The sequence below is a fragment of the Pteropus vampyrus genome, unplaced genomic scaffold, assembly GCF_000151845.1.
Source record: "Pteropus vampyrus isolate Shadow unplaced genomic scaffold, Pvam_2.0 Scaffold16, whole genome shotgun sequence".
Classification (NCBI taxonomy): Eukaryota; Metazoa; Chordata; class Mammalia; order Chiroptera; family Pteropodidae; genus Pteropus; species Pteropus vampyrus.
In genome coordinates this window covers 4,841,476-4,857,154 of record NW_011888797.1, presented here as the reverse complement: position 1 = coordinate 4,857,154, position 15,679 = coordinate 4,841,476, and the positions used below count along the sequence as shown (strand labels likewise).

General features: G+C 33.9%; 1 protein-coding gene across 3 annotated transcripts in view; it reads right to left on the bottom strand.

Moving 5' to 3' along the window:
• The window catches only part of WASHC4 (WASH complex subunit 4), a 50,755-nt gene that overhangs the window by 19,635 nt on the left and 15,441 nt on the right, over positions 1 to 15,679 (bottom strand). For all 3 annotated transcript variants that reach the window (XM_011386961.2, XM_023527333.1, XM_023527334.1), the window contains exons 14-22: positions 11,799 to 11,925; positions 7,627 to 7,752; positions 6,324 to 6,431; positions 5,667 to 5,813; positions 5,458 to 5,537; positions 4,214 to 4,319; positions 3,312 to 3,428; positions 1,685 to 1,853; positions 1,257 to 1,411 (exon numbers count right to left, since the gene is read on the bottom strand). In XM_011386961.2, the coding sequence (XP_011385263.1) occupies positions 1,257 to 1,411; positions 1,685 to 1,853; positions 3,312 to 3,428; positions 4,214 to 4,319; positions 5,458 to 5,537; positions 5,667 to 5,813; positions 6,324 to 6,431; positions 7,627 to 7,752; positions 11,799 to 11,925 (1,135 nt within the window). The remainder of the gene's footprint in view (positions 1 to 1,256; positions 1,412 to 1,684; positions 1,854 to 3,311; positions 3,429 to 4,213; positions 4,320 to 5,457; positions 5,538 to 5,666; positions 5,814 to 6,323; positions 6,432 to 7,626; positions 7,753 to 11,798; positions 11,926 to 15,679) is intronic.

Genomic DNA, 15,679 nt, shown 5'->3' with positions numbered 1-15,679 from the left:
TATGCAAGTTACCTATGAAAAATCCTTCATTCTTGAATTAGTATTCTAATATCTAATGGTATCATATAAATTGTTCTATAGGTTTTCCTAACTGGGGCTCAAAATAGCCCTTTAAGTTTTAATATAGCTTTTCTCATGTTTCAATTAAAAATTCTGTTCACTCACTTTTCTCCCACTAGACGATAAATACATGATCTGGGATCATTTCTCTTTATTTCAGTATCCCTAAACATAATTCAATGTCTAGCCTTGTTTTCAGTAAATATTAAACATATAAATAAATGAATGAAAGGATATAAATACTGATCCAAAAAAATGGCTCCTATATGCAGTAGAATGAAGGAAAAATTATGATCCTCAAATCTTGGAAGTGAATGTTTTTTAGTAAATATTATCTAGATTATCTTAGAATTACATGTAAACTAACTGAAAACAAACTTCTGCACTCATGAGATACTACCATATTATCAATTAGCTCACTGAATTAGCAAGACTAAATGCTTCTTTGCACTTATTTTACAAATATATTTAAAATCATATAAATTTAACTATTTTCCCTAAGATATTAAAGTTTACATACTGTATCTAGGTCTAAAGTTTCTATATTTAAATCTTCAACTGTGTGACCTTGACTAAACTTTTCACAATTCCACAGAAGTCACCTCACTATCCCAATGTTTCTGAAAAGCTATATCTAAGTCAATGTGTACAGGCATACTTCATTTTTTTTTGCGCTTTGCTTTATTTACTGCCCTTTGCAGATACTGTGTTTTGTATAAAAAGTATGTGGCAACCCTGCACCCAGTAAGTCTATCGGCACCATTTCCCAACAGGTTCTGATAAGGTTAGCATTTTTTAGCAATACAGTATTTTTTAAATTAAGGTATATACTTTTTTTTTAGACATAATGCTATTGCACATGTAATAGATTACAGTATAGTGTACTGGATATGCACTGGGAAACCAAAAAATATGTATGACTTGCTTTATTGCAATGGCCTGGAACCAAACCCGTCACATCTCCAAGGTATGCCTCTATTTCAGATGTACAAAAGTGAAATGTAAACAGGAAGCCTGTGACAAATTCTTTCATAAAGCAAATTAGCACCATCTAATTTTTTATTCTTGTCAAGTATGAGGTTTTATATAGCAAATATTATCTTAAAAAATAAACATTTAATAATAAAGTAAAAAGATTTCTTAAATACTGTTGTTATGCTACAATCAGACTATGCTAGAAACATTTTAGACCATACCTGTTCCAAAGTCTGACTAGGAAGATGTGCCTCTGTCATAACCAATCCATAACGCTGAGTAGCTAAATTTCTCATTTCACTATAAGTGGCCCAGTCATGAAGAGCCACTGTTGTTAGATTGTAGAAAGTCTTGTCTAGATAGTGAGTTACATAAGCTACAAAAAAAAAAAAAATTTTTTTTAAAGTTTTGATTCATAAAACAGAAGAGAAATAAAACTAAAAAGGAAACTTGCCTTTGAGCATTAAAATTCTTCCTTTAAAATAAGGTGCTTAAGAAAGAAAAATGAATAAAACCAAAAAGAATTAAAAAATAAATGTACTAACACAAAAAAAGATACTCTCAAAGTTCCACTTTTGTTATTTGTTCTTTTATAGTTAGGACAAAAAGATACAGAATATGACTTTTAAAAAGAAAGCAGAACACTCACCTCGAATGTCAATGAAACGATTGAAAAATCGAATTGGATTCAGAGAGAAAAAAAGGGCCAGGTCTTTCATGCCTACTTTGAAAGGGTTTCGGTCATCCAGCTTTAAATGAGTATGCACAGAAAGTCGTAGATCCTTCTCTATTTCTTTGCACAACTTGTCCAGCAAATGCTATTCACAAAAGAATTGATACTTTGATTTTTCAAAATGATATTGCAATTGTACTGTTTCTCTCTGTGTCTATGCTTTAACCATTAGAGTTTTATAATCAGTGCAATGATGAAAAAATTTGTCAAACTGATTTAAGGGTCTACATGCTCTACGGTAAAATATTATTTTTATTGGGAAAGTGAAAATTACTTTGCTCTTTATTTTAAACCAATGATTTTTCTGACCAGGAAGCAGTTAGGTAAACCCTAAGCTTTTATTTTCATTAATACTTTAACACCCATGAAAGAAAATCAAAAGCTAATGTCTGACGGCTTCATTATAAAGAACCTGAATGCACACTATAAAGCACAAAATTTATGAGATCAAGAAAAGAAGGTCCTGAGAACATGTGAGAGGAAGTTTTTTTAAAAGTTTCCTTGTAATAACCATTAAAAATCATAAAATTCATTGAACTAAAAGTAATGAAACTCATCTTTTTTGGTTACCATGGAGCTTAACACTGGCAAAACATGTATTTTATTTTCTAAATAAGATAAATTATATAAAATTCTTCATAATTTTACCAAACCTGAATAAGATTTATATTGTGAAGTTTACTCATTTTTAATTCCTCTCTCCAAATAAAAATATTGTCAGATTTTAAAGATATCAGTGTTTATAATAAATGTCATTAAAGCAGGGAGGAACATACTATATTGCATGTAAATTATTTCTGTTATACAAGTATATTTTTTAATATAACTTCCTTTTAGTAAGATCTCCAAATGAAATTCAATAAAATATTGATAGTTAAGTTGCCTTAACTGTATTACCATTAGCAGCATTCAATATTCAAGCCAATTTTGATTAGCATTCTTCTAATAAACAGAAGCTTTTTTTTAGTATTAGTTTCAGGTGTAGAGCACAGTGGTCAGACATTTTATATAATTCATGGAGTGATGCCCCAATTACTCTAGTACCCACCTGGCACTACACACAGACATTACAATATTAATGACTACATTCCTTATGCTGTACTCTCCATCCCCGTTGACTGTTCTGTAACTACTAATTCGTACTTCTTAATTCCTTCACCTTTTCACCCAGCCCCCAAACCACCTTCCCATCTGGCAATCACCAGTTTGTAATAAACATAATTTCAAATTCAAATATACTATTTAAGTAAAAAAAACTTCCAAATTCCTAGTCTGGATTTCTATTTAAAAATTAGGAATTAAAGACCAATTTTTTTTTTTTAATTAAAGACCAATTTAGCATAACGGTGACACTGTAACTAAAAATCATTCCTTTGTTCTAGACAGTGATTTATAACTAATTTTAAATATTATTTGCTTATTTGTTAAATAAAATCTGCAATGAAACGAACTTATGCTAAATAAATGTGCTTCAATCCAAAAAGTTTTTCTAAACATTGCATTCCAAACACGTTATAAGTTTCAATCTCAAATATGATGTTACCTCATTTAAAATTTCCATAATTTCCTTGTCATAGCAATCCAGAAGTAATTCATAGGACTCTAAATGCCTTGCATGCATCATAGCGGGTACACAGTCACGTAAAGCACTGAACATGTACTAAAAAGAAAATTAGAACATACACGAATTTATAAAAACCAGCTCTCTATTCTAAATAATATTACGAGGGTTAACTATCTTAAACACAAAACCTTCATCTGAAGATTAACTGTTTTTTTTACACGACTGTCTTACTTTCCCAAATAAGTCATATTTTATTCTCTAAAGCAGCAGTCCCCAACCTTTTTGGCACCAGGGACCGGTGCTCCTATGAGAATCTGATGCCTGATGATCTGAAGTGGAGCTGAGGTGGTGATGCTAGTGTTGGGGAGCAGCTGCAAATACAGGTGAAGCTTCGCTTGCTCACCTGCCGCTCACCTCCTGCTGTGACGCCTGGTTCCTAACAGGCCACGGATGGGTACTGGTCCGTGGCCCAAGGGTTGGAGACTCCTGCTCTGAAGCATATACTTTAAATCTACAAAAAATTTATTCACTTATTTTCCTATCTTGAGCAACTGAGACACTTATTTCCATATACAGGAAGATCTGAGTAACGTACCTTGCTGATAAAATGTTAAAAAATTGTGACATAAACTAAAATCAGGTGAAATAAAATTAGGAATATGTGGAGAAGAGTTAAATATGTTAAAATTTATTACTATTAATATAAAATTTAACTACTGTATATAAATGCTTATTAATATGCATGGCATTGTACAAAACAGTATTAGCAGTCAATTTTTAAATGGTTTCTTAAATCAAATGGTCTATTTTAAAAACTAATTAGAATGGTTTGTATAGTGACTAAAAAATTGATGGGTTTATTCTTCATATTCTTTACTTACATGTAATCTGGCTGCATCAACGGCATTTTCATATACGTCATCTAAATAAATTGGGAAAACAGCTCGATGCCAGTATAAAAAACAACAGTCACATTGTGTTTGGACTCTACAATGTAAAGTAGTAATTAGTGGTACTAAAATTGAAGTACCCCCAAAAAATAACATCTTACTCATTTTTGATTTCTCTAATCACTTAACCCAAAATTAGTACAGAAAAGCTACAAAATAAATGTTTCAAATTGAACAAAGGTAACAAAACATTCTAATATCTGACACTTGTCAGAATTCTGCAAACATGCTTTAGTTTTAAAGCATACTTGAAAAACAATATAGATAAGTTTTAAATAGACGAGTTTAAAAATAATTTATTTTCAATATCGTTTGATATGTCTATACTTAACAATACTTGTACCACATGTACTATTTTACTCATCTCAAAATTAAAAAGAATTTTTTAAAAAATTGTGACCAAAAAAAAAAAAGTTATCTGTCTACAATCTTTGCCAAGTGACTTCTGGGGCAACAAAATGATAATTAAATATCTTACAATGAAGACAATTCAGTACTTCTTCCAAGGATGGAATACTAAATGCCACAAACTACAAACATCTCAGCTTCTCAGAACAAAAACATTAACTTAAAAATATGAGCATTAAATGGAAATTGTGCTGTAACCTTAATTTGGTTGGGAATTAAAATTCAGAAGACTCATTTTCCCTTCAATTAACTTACTGCTTACTCTTTAATTTAAAAGCAAACAAACAAAAACAATAAAGCCACAAGGAGCTATAAAATAAGCCTTCCAAAAACTAATTCATCTTAGTGACTGGCTCCCAACGTTATTCAAATTCATATCTCAAAATAAAATTACAGAAGACTATTTGACATGGATCTCTAAGTCCTTCACAAATAGATGAAGCCTTATTAAAAAGTGACAATTTTAAATGCCCACTGGGGATAACCATCACAACTACCACAATGTGCATCAGGGTCTGCCTGGTGCTCTAAGGGCTACTTCACATTGTCTCATGTAATTCTTCCAGAAGCTACATCCTTACTGTAGAAGCGAAGCTAAAAAAAAAATATGATTCCTAGTCACAGTCTCATTTTGTTCAAGATAAAGGAATTAAAGAAAGAAACTAAGCGCCCATCTGGGTTATATTTCTTCTCTTGCTATGCTAAAAAAGAAAATCGATGTTTCTATTAGCCCTACCTTTTGAGTATCATTACATACTCTTACTTACCTTTCTCTAAGTTCACTGATAAGATCCAGCTTTTTCATGACTACTTGAAGTGGAAAGAGTTCTTCATCTTTAAATGTTTTCTATTAGGGAAAGGAAAAAAAGGCAGAGAAATTGCAGTCAAATTAAGGACAGGTTTCTTGGGTCATAAAAAGAGAACTGTAAAATCTCAGATCACATTTTTATTACGTAACTAATAGCAACACACTCACCAATTGTGTGCCAACACTTAGTGCCAAAGAAACAATAAGTCGTCGTTGCTTTGTGCTTGGTCCGTTCAGAGTGTTTTCAGCCAAAACTAGAGCAGAGAGCACATCAAGACGCTGTTCACTATATTTCTTGTCAGAAATTACTCTTTTCTTAAAGATAAAAGAAAATAGGAGACATTCATTTTATTTGAGGCAAAAACAAGACTCAGAAGAAAAACTTCTTCATAATCTTTTCCATGATTCTCTTTAAGAGAGCTTTGACAATACTTTCCCTGTTGAGCTTCTTCTGATAATGTGACATGCTTCAGTAATTCTGTAACATTGTTTTGCACTGTCAGGGGCAACAAATGTATTAGACATACTTTAAAAATTTCATATTAACTTATTAAGGAAATCGCTTCTTAAAAAAGGTGTATATTTTAAAACTGCATACAATATCACTTTGTAATAGAGGTATGTTAATATATTATATACCATAAGTTCAGAGAAAGATAACCTTAATCATTCTAAGTAAAAATCATAAAATACCATGAAGACAAATGACCGAGAATATTATATTTAAAGGAATGGAGTAAACAGGCCAAACCAGAAAACACATATAAAGCAAGAGAAGAGCAAACTAAAAAGATAATTATGCTGAATATATAATCACTTTCATACCTTGGCCACAGAAATAGAATTAAGAGCCTGATGTTGAAGGTGCTGTGTTATATGTGAAACTGAATCAGCCACAACCATGCTTCTCCTGTAGAACATGTGTTCTATTGCCTGAAAAGAATCAGAATTTGTAAAAATCAACTCAAAACTTTTAGGCAAAATTAGAGAATATCTTTATGACCTTGGACTAGGTAAAAAAATTTGCAAATGAAATGCAAAAAGCACTATCATCTTAAACATGGATAAGTTCAAATAAAAATTTCTGAGTGAAAAACAGGCAAGGCAAAGAATACATGAAGTATTATTCCATTAATATAAATTTCAAAAGCATATATAACTAAACAATGAATGGTTTATAAATTCATCCTTATTTGGTAAACTAAAAAGAAAAACCAAAGAATAAGCATAAAATTCAGGATAATGGTTTCCTCTGAGGGGGCAGGATAGGATGCAGTCAGGAAGGGACAACACAAAGGGCTTTGGAAATAAAGGCAACATTCTATTTCTTAATTGGAATGGTGAGTATCTAGTGTTCATTTTTTTAATTATGCTGCTATATTATATATGTATCTATACATGCATTTACATATACATTTCTGTATTTGTATTTCATAAAAAATAAATGTAACTGATAATACATCGTAATGGAAAAAAGGCAAAAATTCCAGAGGCACAATCTCAAAAAAAAATCTCTATTTCCTAAGCAAATCTAAAGGTTATTATTAACAGAAATTTACTAGCAAATCTTAATTTCAATTTTTAAAAAAGGTTAAGTGGGCTCTGCTGCCTAAAATGTTTTTTTAATTTATATAGAATATGCTAATATTTTACCGTATTTCCAGAAGTATACTCTGGTTCTTAATTTATCTGACCGCTCAAAAAAGTGCCTACTATTCAGATTACAAGATGATGGCACTTTCTCTAAATTATAAAATACATAGCTCATATTGACTAGCCTCATATGCATTTGAACACTATAAAATTACAGATAATGTTGCATGGGTATTATAGTTTTAACTTATCCAACATGTTTAAAACTTGTCACGAGTAAAACTTTCCTAATACTTAGCCTAATCTTTTCATTTTCCTTCTTTTCTGTCTCACTGCATGTTAACTTTTAATATAAACATATTGCCTATTCATAGAACGTTACTCAGAAATTTCTTTCAATGGTTAGTTCCTTTATCCAACTGAGAGATAAGTACACTTTCCCACAATTTTTTATTCTCATATAATCAGAAAGTCAAATCTTTCAAGATCATCCTAATGCAAATTATAATGCAAGGTAAAATGATCTACAACCTACCTTGAGAAGTTCAACAAGTCTGCATAATGCTTTAACTGAAGTTTTGGTCATTGGCTTTTGCATGGACATGTAGAGATTCATTGTGGTTTTAATAATAGTGCTAATACTATATGCATATAAGAACCCCTAAAAAAAAAATAAAACATTGATTATAATCACAAGAAAAGATTTAATTTATGCACAATTTCAATCTCTAGGTAATAGTAAGTATTCCTCAACATGCCAATAACCAGTGTTTCTAAGTTTAAAGTCACGTCTTATGATTTTGAAATTCTCTTCCTCACAGTGTTATACATGACAGTCAAATTTCAAAGCCGTCCTTAAAAGTTTATTTAATCTAGCACATAACAGTTTAGTACTGTTGAAATTATAGTGTATAATCACAGTTTAAAAATTCTTCCATTAAAAAAAAACTTCAGAGAAATTATTTGGGTGTCATAAAGGTATTTATTCATCCTTATCTTACCTGCCAAGGAAGAGAACAGATACTCCTACCTGCTGCAGCTTAAGACAAGAGCTGAGGACTCTAAGGAACTAGGAATTGAAAAATGAGAAGGAGAAAGAGAGCCGCTCTCTGGCCAGTACAGATATCCAAAGCTATTCCTCAGTTCCAAGCCAGTTCCCTTTTTCCTTGTCACCTAGGCCAATCCCTACTGTCCATCTGCTACCATATTCCCTGCCTTCATTGGTGCTAATCAGATTTTGCCTCCTTCCAGCCCAGTAAGAACAGATTCTCTCCTACCCTTCTATTCATGAAGGAAGCACACAAGTCTTGTGAGGTTTAAAAAGAAAAAAGAAAAAATTTAGTGCTAATAAACCCAGGGAAACAATACAGAATAACAGGACAAAGGTAACAGGACAAAGGATATTACCTCTCACATATTTGTTCATTTAGACCCAAAAAGGACACAGAAATAAAGATAATGATGGAGATTCTTTGGGTTTTTAAAGAACCAAAAAAGATATACTTACGGTTTAGAGATGAGCCTAAACTATACTACCATAGACATACCCAAAGAGCTGGGGCTGAGGCTATATGCCAGTGATTTTCAACCTTTGTCTCCTGCCCATAAGTAACAGCAGCTGACTAAGGGAGTGATACTCAATGTGGGGTGGGAGTTTCTCTGATCCAGTTCTAGGTCTGTGGTAAAGAGATGGGCTAAAGTAAAAGAATTAAGAAATGAGAGGGTAGTATCCTAAGAAAGGTGACAATAAGACCAAACCTTGGGGTTTACATGCAGGAAAGAGCCACAATCTTACCTTGTCAGCTACAGGACTATAACACCAGACTCTGCCCTATGCAGCACTGGGGAAAGTTAAAAAGCAGAAACAAGGAACAGCAAAGTGTAACTCTAAGGCGGGCAGAAAAAGCGGGGTGGGGCGGGGCGGGGCGGGGGGAATTTTTCTTGGGGGAAGAATGACGATACAGAACTTGCAGGCCAATATCACACAATTTCCTGACAGTCAATAACTTGTGAAGGATGTGCAGTATTTTAAAAATCTAAATGGGGGAGGAGGAGAGGTCTGGGGTCTGTTTCTGTTAATGGCAGAATAAATCATTTGGACCAATCTTCCTGCTGACTACAACTAGAGAATGTGGGCAATTTTTTAAATTGTGAGATTTTTTTTTTAATTTTTTAATTTAAAAATGTGAGAGATTTTTTTAATCTCTAGGAAGGCATCAAAGCTATCGAGAAAATAAGGAAATATAAAGCCAAGATATGGAAGAAGACAGAAACCGAGAGAAGTGAGCCTGGCTTTTGAGGCTGCTTTCCCTTAGAGATATCTGCCCATTTCAAAAGAGGAAAATATAAAGACAGAGACCAAACGTATCTCTCAACAACTCACAGGAAGGGAAGGGATAAAAATAGGAGTTCATGGCCTATCAGGAGGCGAGGGAGTCCTGGTAAACCACCTAGGCTCTGAGCTGGGATCCTGAAAAACTACTTTCTAACAAGTACACGTGAACTAGAAAAGAATAGCCATCATAGGACTTAGGTCTCACTTCAAATCATCTCAATCTGTGACTGGGTTGAGATACTCTGTGTTACCAGTTGTCCTGGACTAGCTGTGTACCAGAAGCAAAGATAAATCCTCTCAAGAGGAATAAAAACAACATCCAAAGCCTTTCATATGTAATAGTTTTTCATATGTAATATGTAGCACTCTATAAAAAATAACCAGGCCTACAAAGAGATGACATATCCAAAAACAAAAGAAACAAGAGAAAACAGAAATGTCTAGATAATGAAATTATTAGACATGGGCTTCAAAATTATTATGCTGAATATGGTGAAGGAAATAACACCAAAAATTACTTCAGAAGAGAACTAGAAACTAAACAAACAAAAAAACTAAAAAGTAAAATAAGAACTCAGTAGATGGGCTTAAGAACAAATTAGACATAGCTGAAAAAAAGAATTGGAACAGAAAGACACCAGAAACAGTACTTGAAGAGTTAATGGCTAAATTTTCACAAATTCCAGAAACTCTACAAATTGTAAGCAGCACGCACACACACACACACACACACACACACACACACACACAACCACATCTAGCTGCATCAAAGTAATACTGCTAAAAACCAAAAAGTAAATGTTATAAGCAATTTAAGAAAGACACATAATGAAAAATCAAAACTGACAGCTGACTTCTCAACAAAAACAAAGGAAGCCAAAAGATAATAACATCTTTAAAAGCAGAAGGTGGGGTAGGAGTGGAAGGAGATACTGCCAACCCAGAATTCTATACATAATAAAACCACCTTCAAAAATGGAGTTGAAATGAAGACATATTCAGACTAAAACTGTGATAATTCATCAACATGAACTATTAACAGGTGTTCCACAAATAGAAGGACGAAGAGATACAGGAAGAAAAGCAACAGAATGGGTAAAAAAATATGGATAAATCTAAATGAACACTGACTATAAAAACAACAGCAGCAATAACTTGTGAGGTTTAAAATATATAAACAAAATATACAACAGCAGCACAGTGAGAGGGAGATAAAGAAAATTAAAGTGGTTTACAATCTTTACACTGTTTGGAAAGTAGTAAAACTACTAATTTATGTCGGAGTTGAATGAATATATCATGCATCTTACAATCTCTAGAGTAACCACTAAAGACAAAAACAAACAAAAAAACCAGTATTCAAATTCGAAAAAAAGCAAAAAAGGAAAACAGACCCCGAACAAGTGAGACAAATAGAAAGCAATTAGTCAAGCAGTAGTTTTAAATCCAAATACATCAGTAATGACATGCACAGAAAACAGTTTAATAAATGAAAGAAACAAAGGTTATCAGATTGGGGGAAAACATATGCTGCTTACAAGAGATACACATTAAATAATTGGCCAAAGAGGTTGCAAATAAAAAGATCAAGAAGACATACTATGTAGACCTTAACTAAAACTAGTATAACTATGTTAATATCATACACAAGAGACCCACAACAAAAAGCATGACTAGAGATAAAAAGGGAAATTTCATAATCGATTTACCCGAAAGATATAACAATTCTAAATGTTATGCACTGAGTCTCAAAATATATAAAACAAAACTGACAGAGCTATAAAGAGACAAACCCACAGTAACAGTGGGAGTCTAACTCAGTTCTCTCAGTAATTGATAGAATATGCAGACAAAATCATTAACAAACATGACCTTCTTGACATATACAGAATACTACAACCAACAATACAAATTACATTCTTTTCAAGTATCCATAAAATGTTTACCAAAGTTGATCATAGCCTAGGCCATAAAACAACTCTCAACAAATTTCAAAATATAGAAATTATTTTAGTATTGCTAGAAGTCAATAAAAAGATAACTAGGATATCTTCATATGTTTAGAAATTAAGAAATCTCAAAATAATCCACAAATGAAAGAAATCACAATAAAAACTTTTAAATATTTTAAATTAAAGGATAATGGAAATACATCACATAACTTGAGATACAGCAAAAAGTCATACTTTGAAGAGAATGCAGATTTAAAGGTATATATTACAAAATCTAAGTCACTCAGATCCAAAAATAACCTAATCAATTTCAATTAAAAAAGAATATATCCTATTCTTTCCAGTTTCTCTGAAGTGTAACTTCTACACATTAACAAAGAAATTACCCCCAAAATATTCTAAGTAAGAAGATGCAACTACCTGTATAAAAACATTACATCTATTGGTGAGGTCTTCAGCAAATTTATCCATTCTTTGCTCTTTAGATAAAATAGACTCCATTTTCATCATCCATGAGCTCACAAAGACGTAGTAAGACTGTACATCTCTAACAAAGGAAAATATTGGAGTTACTCAGCACAGGAAAGAAAATTTACTTCCATTTCTTCCTTTGGGTTGGGATAACATATTTCCTTGCAACAGCCACTTTATTTCTCTGGTTTTCAAAATAAATATACAAATATATACATATTTATTTGAAAAAATATTTACTGAATACCACTACAAGCCAGGCACTGTTTCTCAGGACCGAAAAAAAAATCAGCAGTAAATTCTAAAAAGGTGAGTTGTATAATAAAGAAATCAAAAGGTGAGTTGTATAATAAAGAAATCAAAAATGTCAAATGGTATGTGCTATGGAAAAAATACAGCAGGAAAAAGGGATAGAGACTAGGATGGTAGGTACAATTTTAAATAGTGATCAAAGCAGGCTCATTGAAAAGGTGATTTTGAGCAATATATGAAGAAGATGAATAATCCATGCAAACATAAAAGAGAAGACAATTTTAGGGAAGTAAATAACAAATACAAAACATTTTAAAACAGGAAAAGTGTCTGGCACATCCAAGTAATAACAAAGAAGTCAGTATGACAAGCACAGAAAGCAGGAACGAAAACAGAAAAGATGAGAGAGGTACAGAGGTGGGAGAGTAGAAAAAGTAGACAGTGGGTAGGGAATTTATGTAAGACCTTAGAGGGAGTAAGGCGTAGAGCAGGGGTCCCCAATCCCCTGGCTGCGGACTAATACTGGTCCACGGCCTGTCAGGAACCAAGCCACACAGCAGGTGGTGAGCAGCAGGCCAGTGAAGCTTCCATCTGTATTTGCGGCCACTCTCCAGAGCTAGCATCACCACCTCAGCTCTACCTCAGATCATCAGGCACTAGATTCTCATAGGAGCACCAGTCCTTGGTGCTAAAAAGGTTGGGGACCACTGGTAGAGGATTTGAGTAGAGTGACTTGAGCTCCCTTTGAGAAGATCAATATCACTTTGGCTGATATGCTCAAAGTAAACTATAAAGGGAACAATGGTTAAAAGCAGGAAAACCACTTAGGACGCCACTGTGATAATGCAGAAGAAAGGGGAAGACAACTTGAACCAGAATGGGAAAGTGGAAGTGGTCAGAATCTGAATATAAAAGCCAGTATTTATTGAAAGCTTACTATACCATAGGCCACTGGTCTAAGCACTTTACACAAATTAACTCATTCAATCTTCACATTAATATTATGAGGTAAGGCCTTATGATCTCCACTTTATAGCAGAGAAAATTGACACACAGAAGTAATGTGAGTTAAGATTCAAGCCTAAAACTAGGAAGCTTTTCCGTCCTGAAAAAACTAAATCAATACTATAATTCTACAATGCAGGCTTACTACAAATACTAAATCACTCTATCACTGCATCTCAAATCACCCAAGACAGGAACTTTTAACCCACAGGCTGTTTAAACTATACTTTATTTTAAAAACTTAGTGTGCAAAAAATGGACAATTCCCTCTGTGGGGATCTGCCATGACCAACTCTTTCTAAAGACCATCTTCAGTTAGACGGCATAGAGGTTCCATTAACTGCTGATCAGAAATCAGCTAACAGATAGCTCCTCAGGGGAAAGGACTGAAGAGCACCACTTGATTAAGTGTAGAATTCCACACAAGAGATGGCTGGCTAGCCATACTGCTAAGCAATCTGACAATCTCAAGAACTGTTTGAAGAGGAATTATGCCAAAATCTTTAATAAATGTGTTTTAAGCTGAGCCAGGAAATCATTAGACAAAAGACACCAACAGTTTTACTTTTTTGCTTCACTTTGAATGGTGCACTAAGATATATTACTTGGCTTGTGGATGATTCAATTTTTTTCTGGAACACAGAAAAAAAACAGGGGTCTCAGAGCAACGCCTCCACTTTTGAGAAGGCTATGATTAGGACTCAGCAGGTGGATACAGTGCACAAGAGGGGACAGAAAAGTCATCAGCAAAGACAGATGAAAGGGTCTTAGACTATGGAGCTCTCTCTGACAGTAACAATGTCAATAACATGAAGAAGGCCAACGCACAGTCAGGAGTAGTCACTCAGTTTTAGATCAGAGTATGCAGGATAAAGCAGAGGTCTGTCACTCTGCCCATTACTCCTACATCCAAACTCTAGCTGACCTGTCTCTTGTAAATGTATATAAATAAAACTTCTTCAAGTTTTAAAAAGCAAGTTAACTGACAAAGGGAGTCTGAAAATGGTCAAGAGTCCTGTCAGATTATCAGCTTAACTTCAAAGAACAAACAGGGGGGGAAAAAAAAAACTAAAGAAAAAAACAAATCTCCTTCACCAATATAAAGCAGTAAACAATGTCAACACTTGTAAGTCAACTGAGAGTTTGAAATGAAGGTTCACACCTTTATCCTCCAAAGTCAGTTATCCCAGCATCAAAATGATTTTGAGTGAAAAGCAAAATGCAGCAACCTAAAAACCTTGGACCCCAGTCAAAGAAGTGGCAGGGGCACTTGGCCAGTTGGGGTCTAGTACATAGTGTGGGGCAGGGAAACTGTCCCCAACTGCTTCCTCTTCACTTACATAATGAACTCTGGAACTTGACTTGGACAGCTTTTAGTTACCCCTTCAATTTTTCCTAAAATGTTAGACAAAACTCATGCTGATCAAACCATCTTCCCTCTCCTGGGTGTCACTTAAGCAGAGTGAATTTTAGGTTTCTATGGAAGAACTGCAAAGAGAATGAAAAAGACACTGCCCCTTCACCTCCACAAAGCTCTATAGAGACTATATCTTTGGAATGAAAGAATTTAGGAACATAAAATTTTATCATATGGGGGTCTTTGAAAGTTAGCTTATTCCAGCTTCCACCTAATAAGACTCACTTCCCATAGCACCTTGTGATGATGATCACCTATATTCTGCCCACGTAGGTGTAGTTAAAGTGTACATTACCTCTCAGAGCAGCCTACACAATGCTACCTGTTGCAGAGGCTCTGGAGTAGAACTGGCATTGGTTTGCACACCCTCTTTGACACATCTTAGCTATGTGCCCTGGCAAAGTTCATTTCTCTAAGCTAAAAAATGGGATAAAAATAGTACTTTAGAGTAAGTTAACAGCTTGTGCTCTAACACTGGACTGCCCGGCTCTGCCATCTATCAGTTGTTTAAATTTGGGCAAGTTTAATCTCTCTGCACTTCAGTTTTCCCATTTGTTAAACAGCAATGACCACAGTTATTTACCTCCTGTCATTTTCTGATTAAAGGAGATGATACATGTGAAAGTCTTGGAATAGCTGTTGGCTTAAAGAAAGCACTGGATAAATTGTGACCTTTATTATTTCCCAAATGAGAAGACTGTTACAGGTTTACATAAGATAATGTGTTTAAAGCCTTTAGCATAATGCCTGCTAAAAGCTTGATAATGTTGGCAATTATTACTATTAATATCTTCATTTTCATCTTTTGGTTCTAGTTCCACCTTCTAGAGCCACAGAGATCAGATCTGTTCCCTCTTCAGCCTGAATGTCCCACAAATACTTAAAAGAAACCCACTAACCCAGCCCTTAGATTTCTTTTAAAGGCCCAACTATACAGAAACTCTCCAATTAGTCTTCAAAGGGCATGGTTTTCAGATGTTCCGACATCCTATTCAGTTTCATCTAGGGATACTGCAGTTGGTGGCCCTCTTAAAACATGGCACCAACATCAACCATGATCTGACCAATAAGAATTCAATGGAATTACCAGTTCCCATGGCCTAGATATAATTACCAGTTTCCAAAAGCTGGGTATACTTATTAATGTAATCTAAGT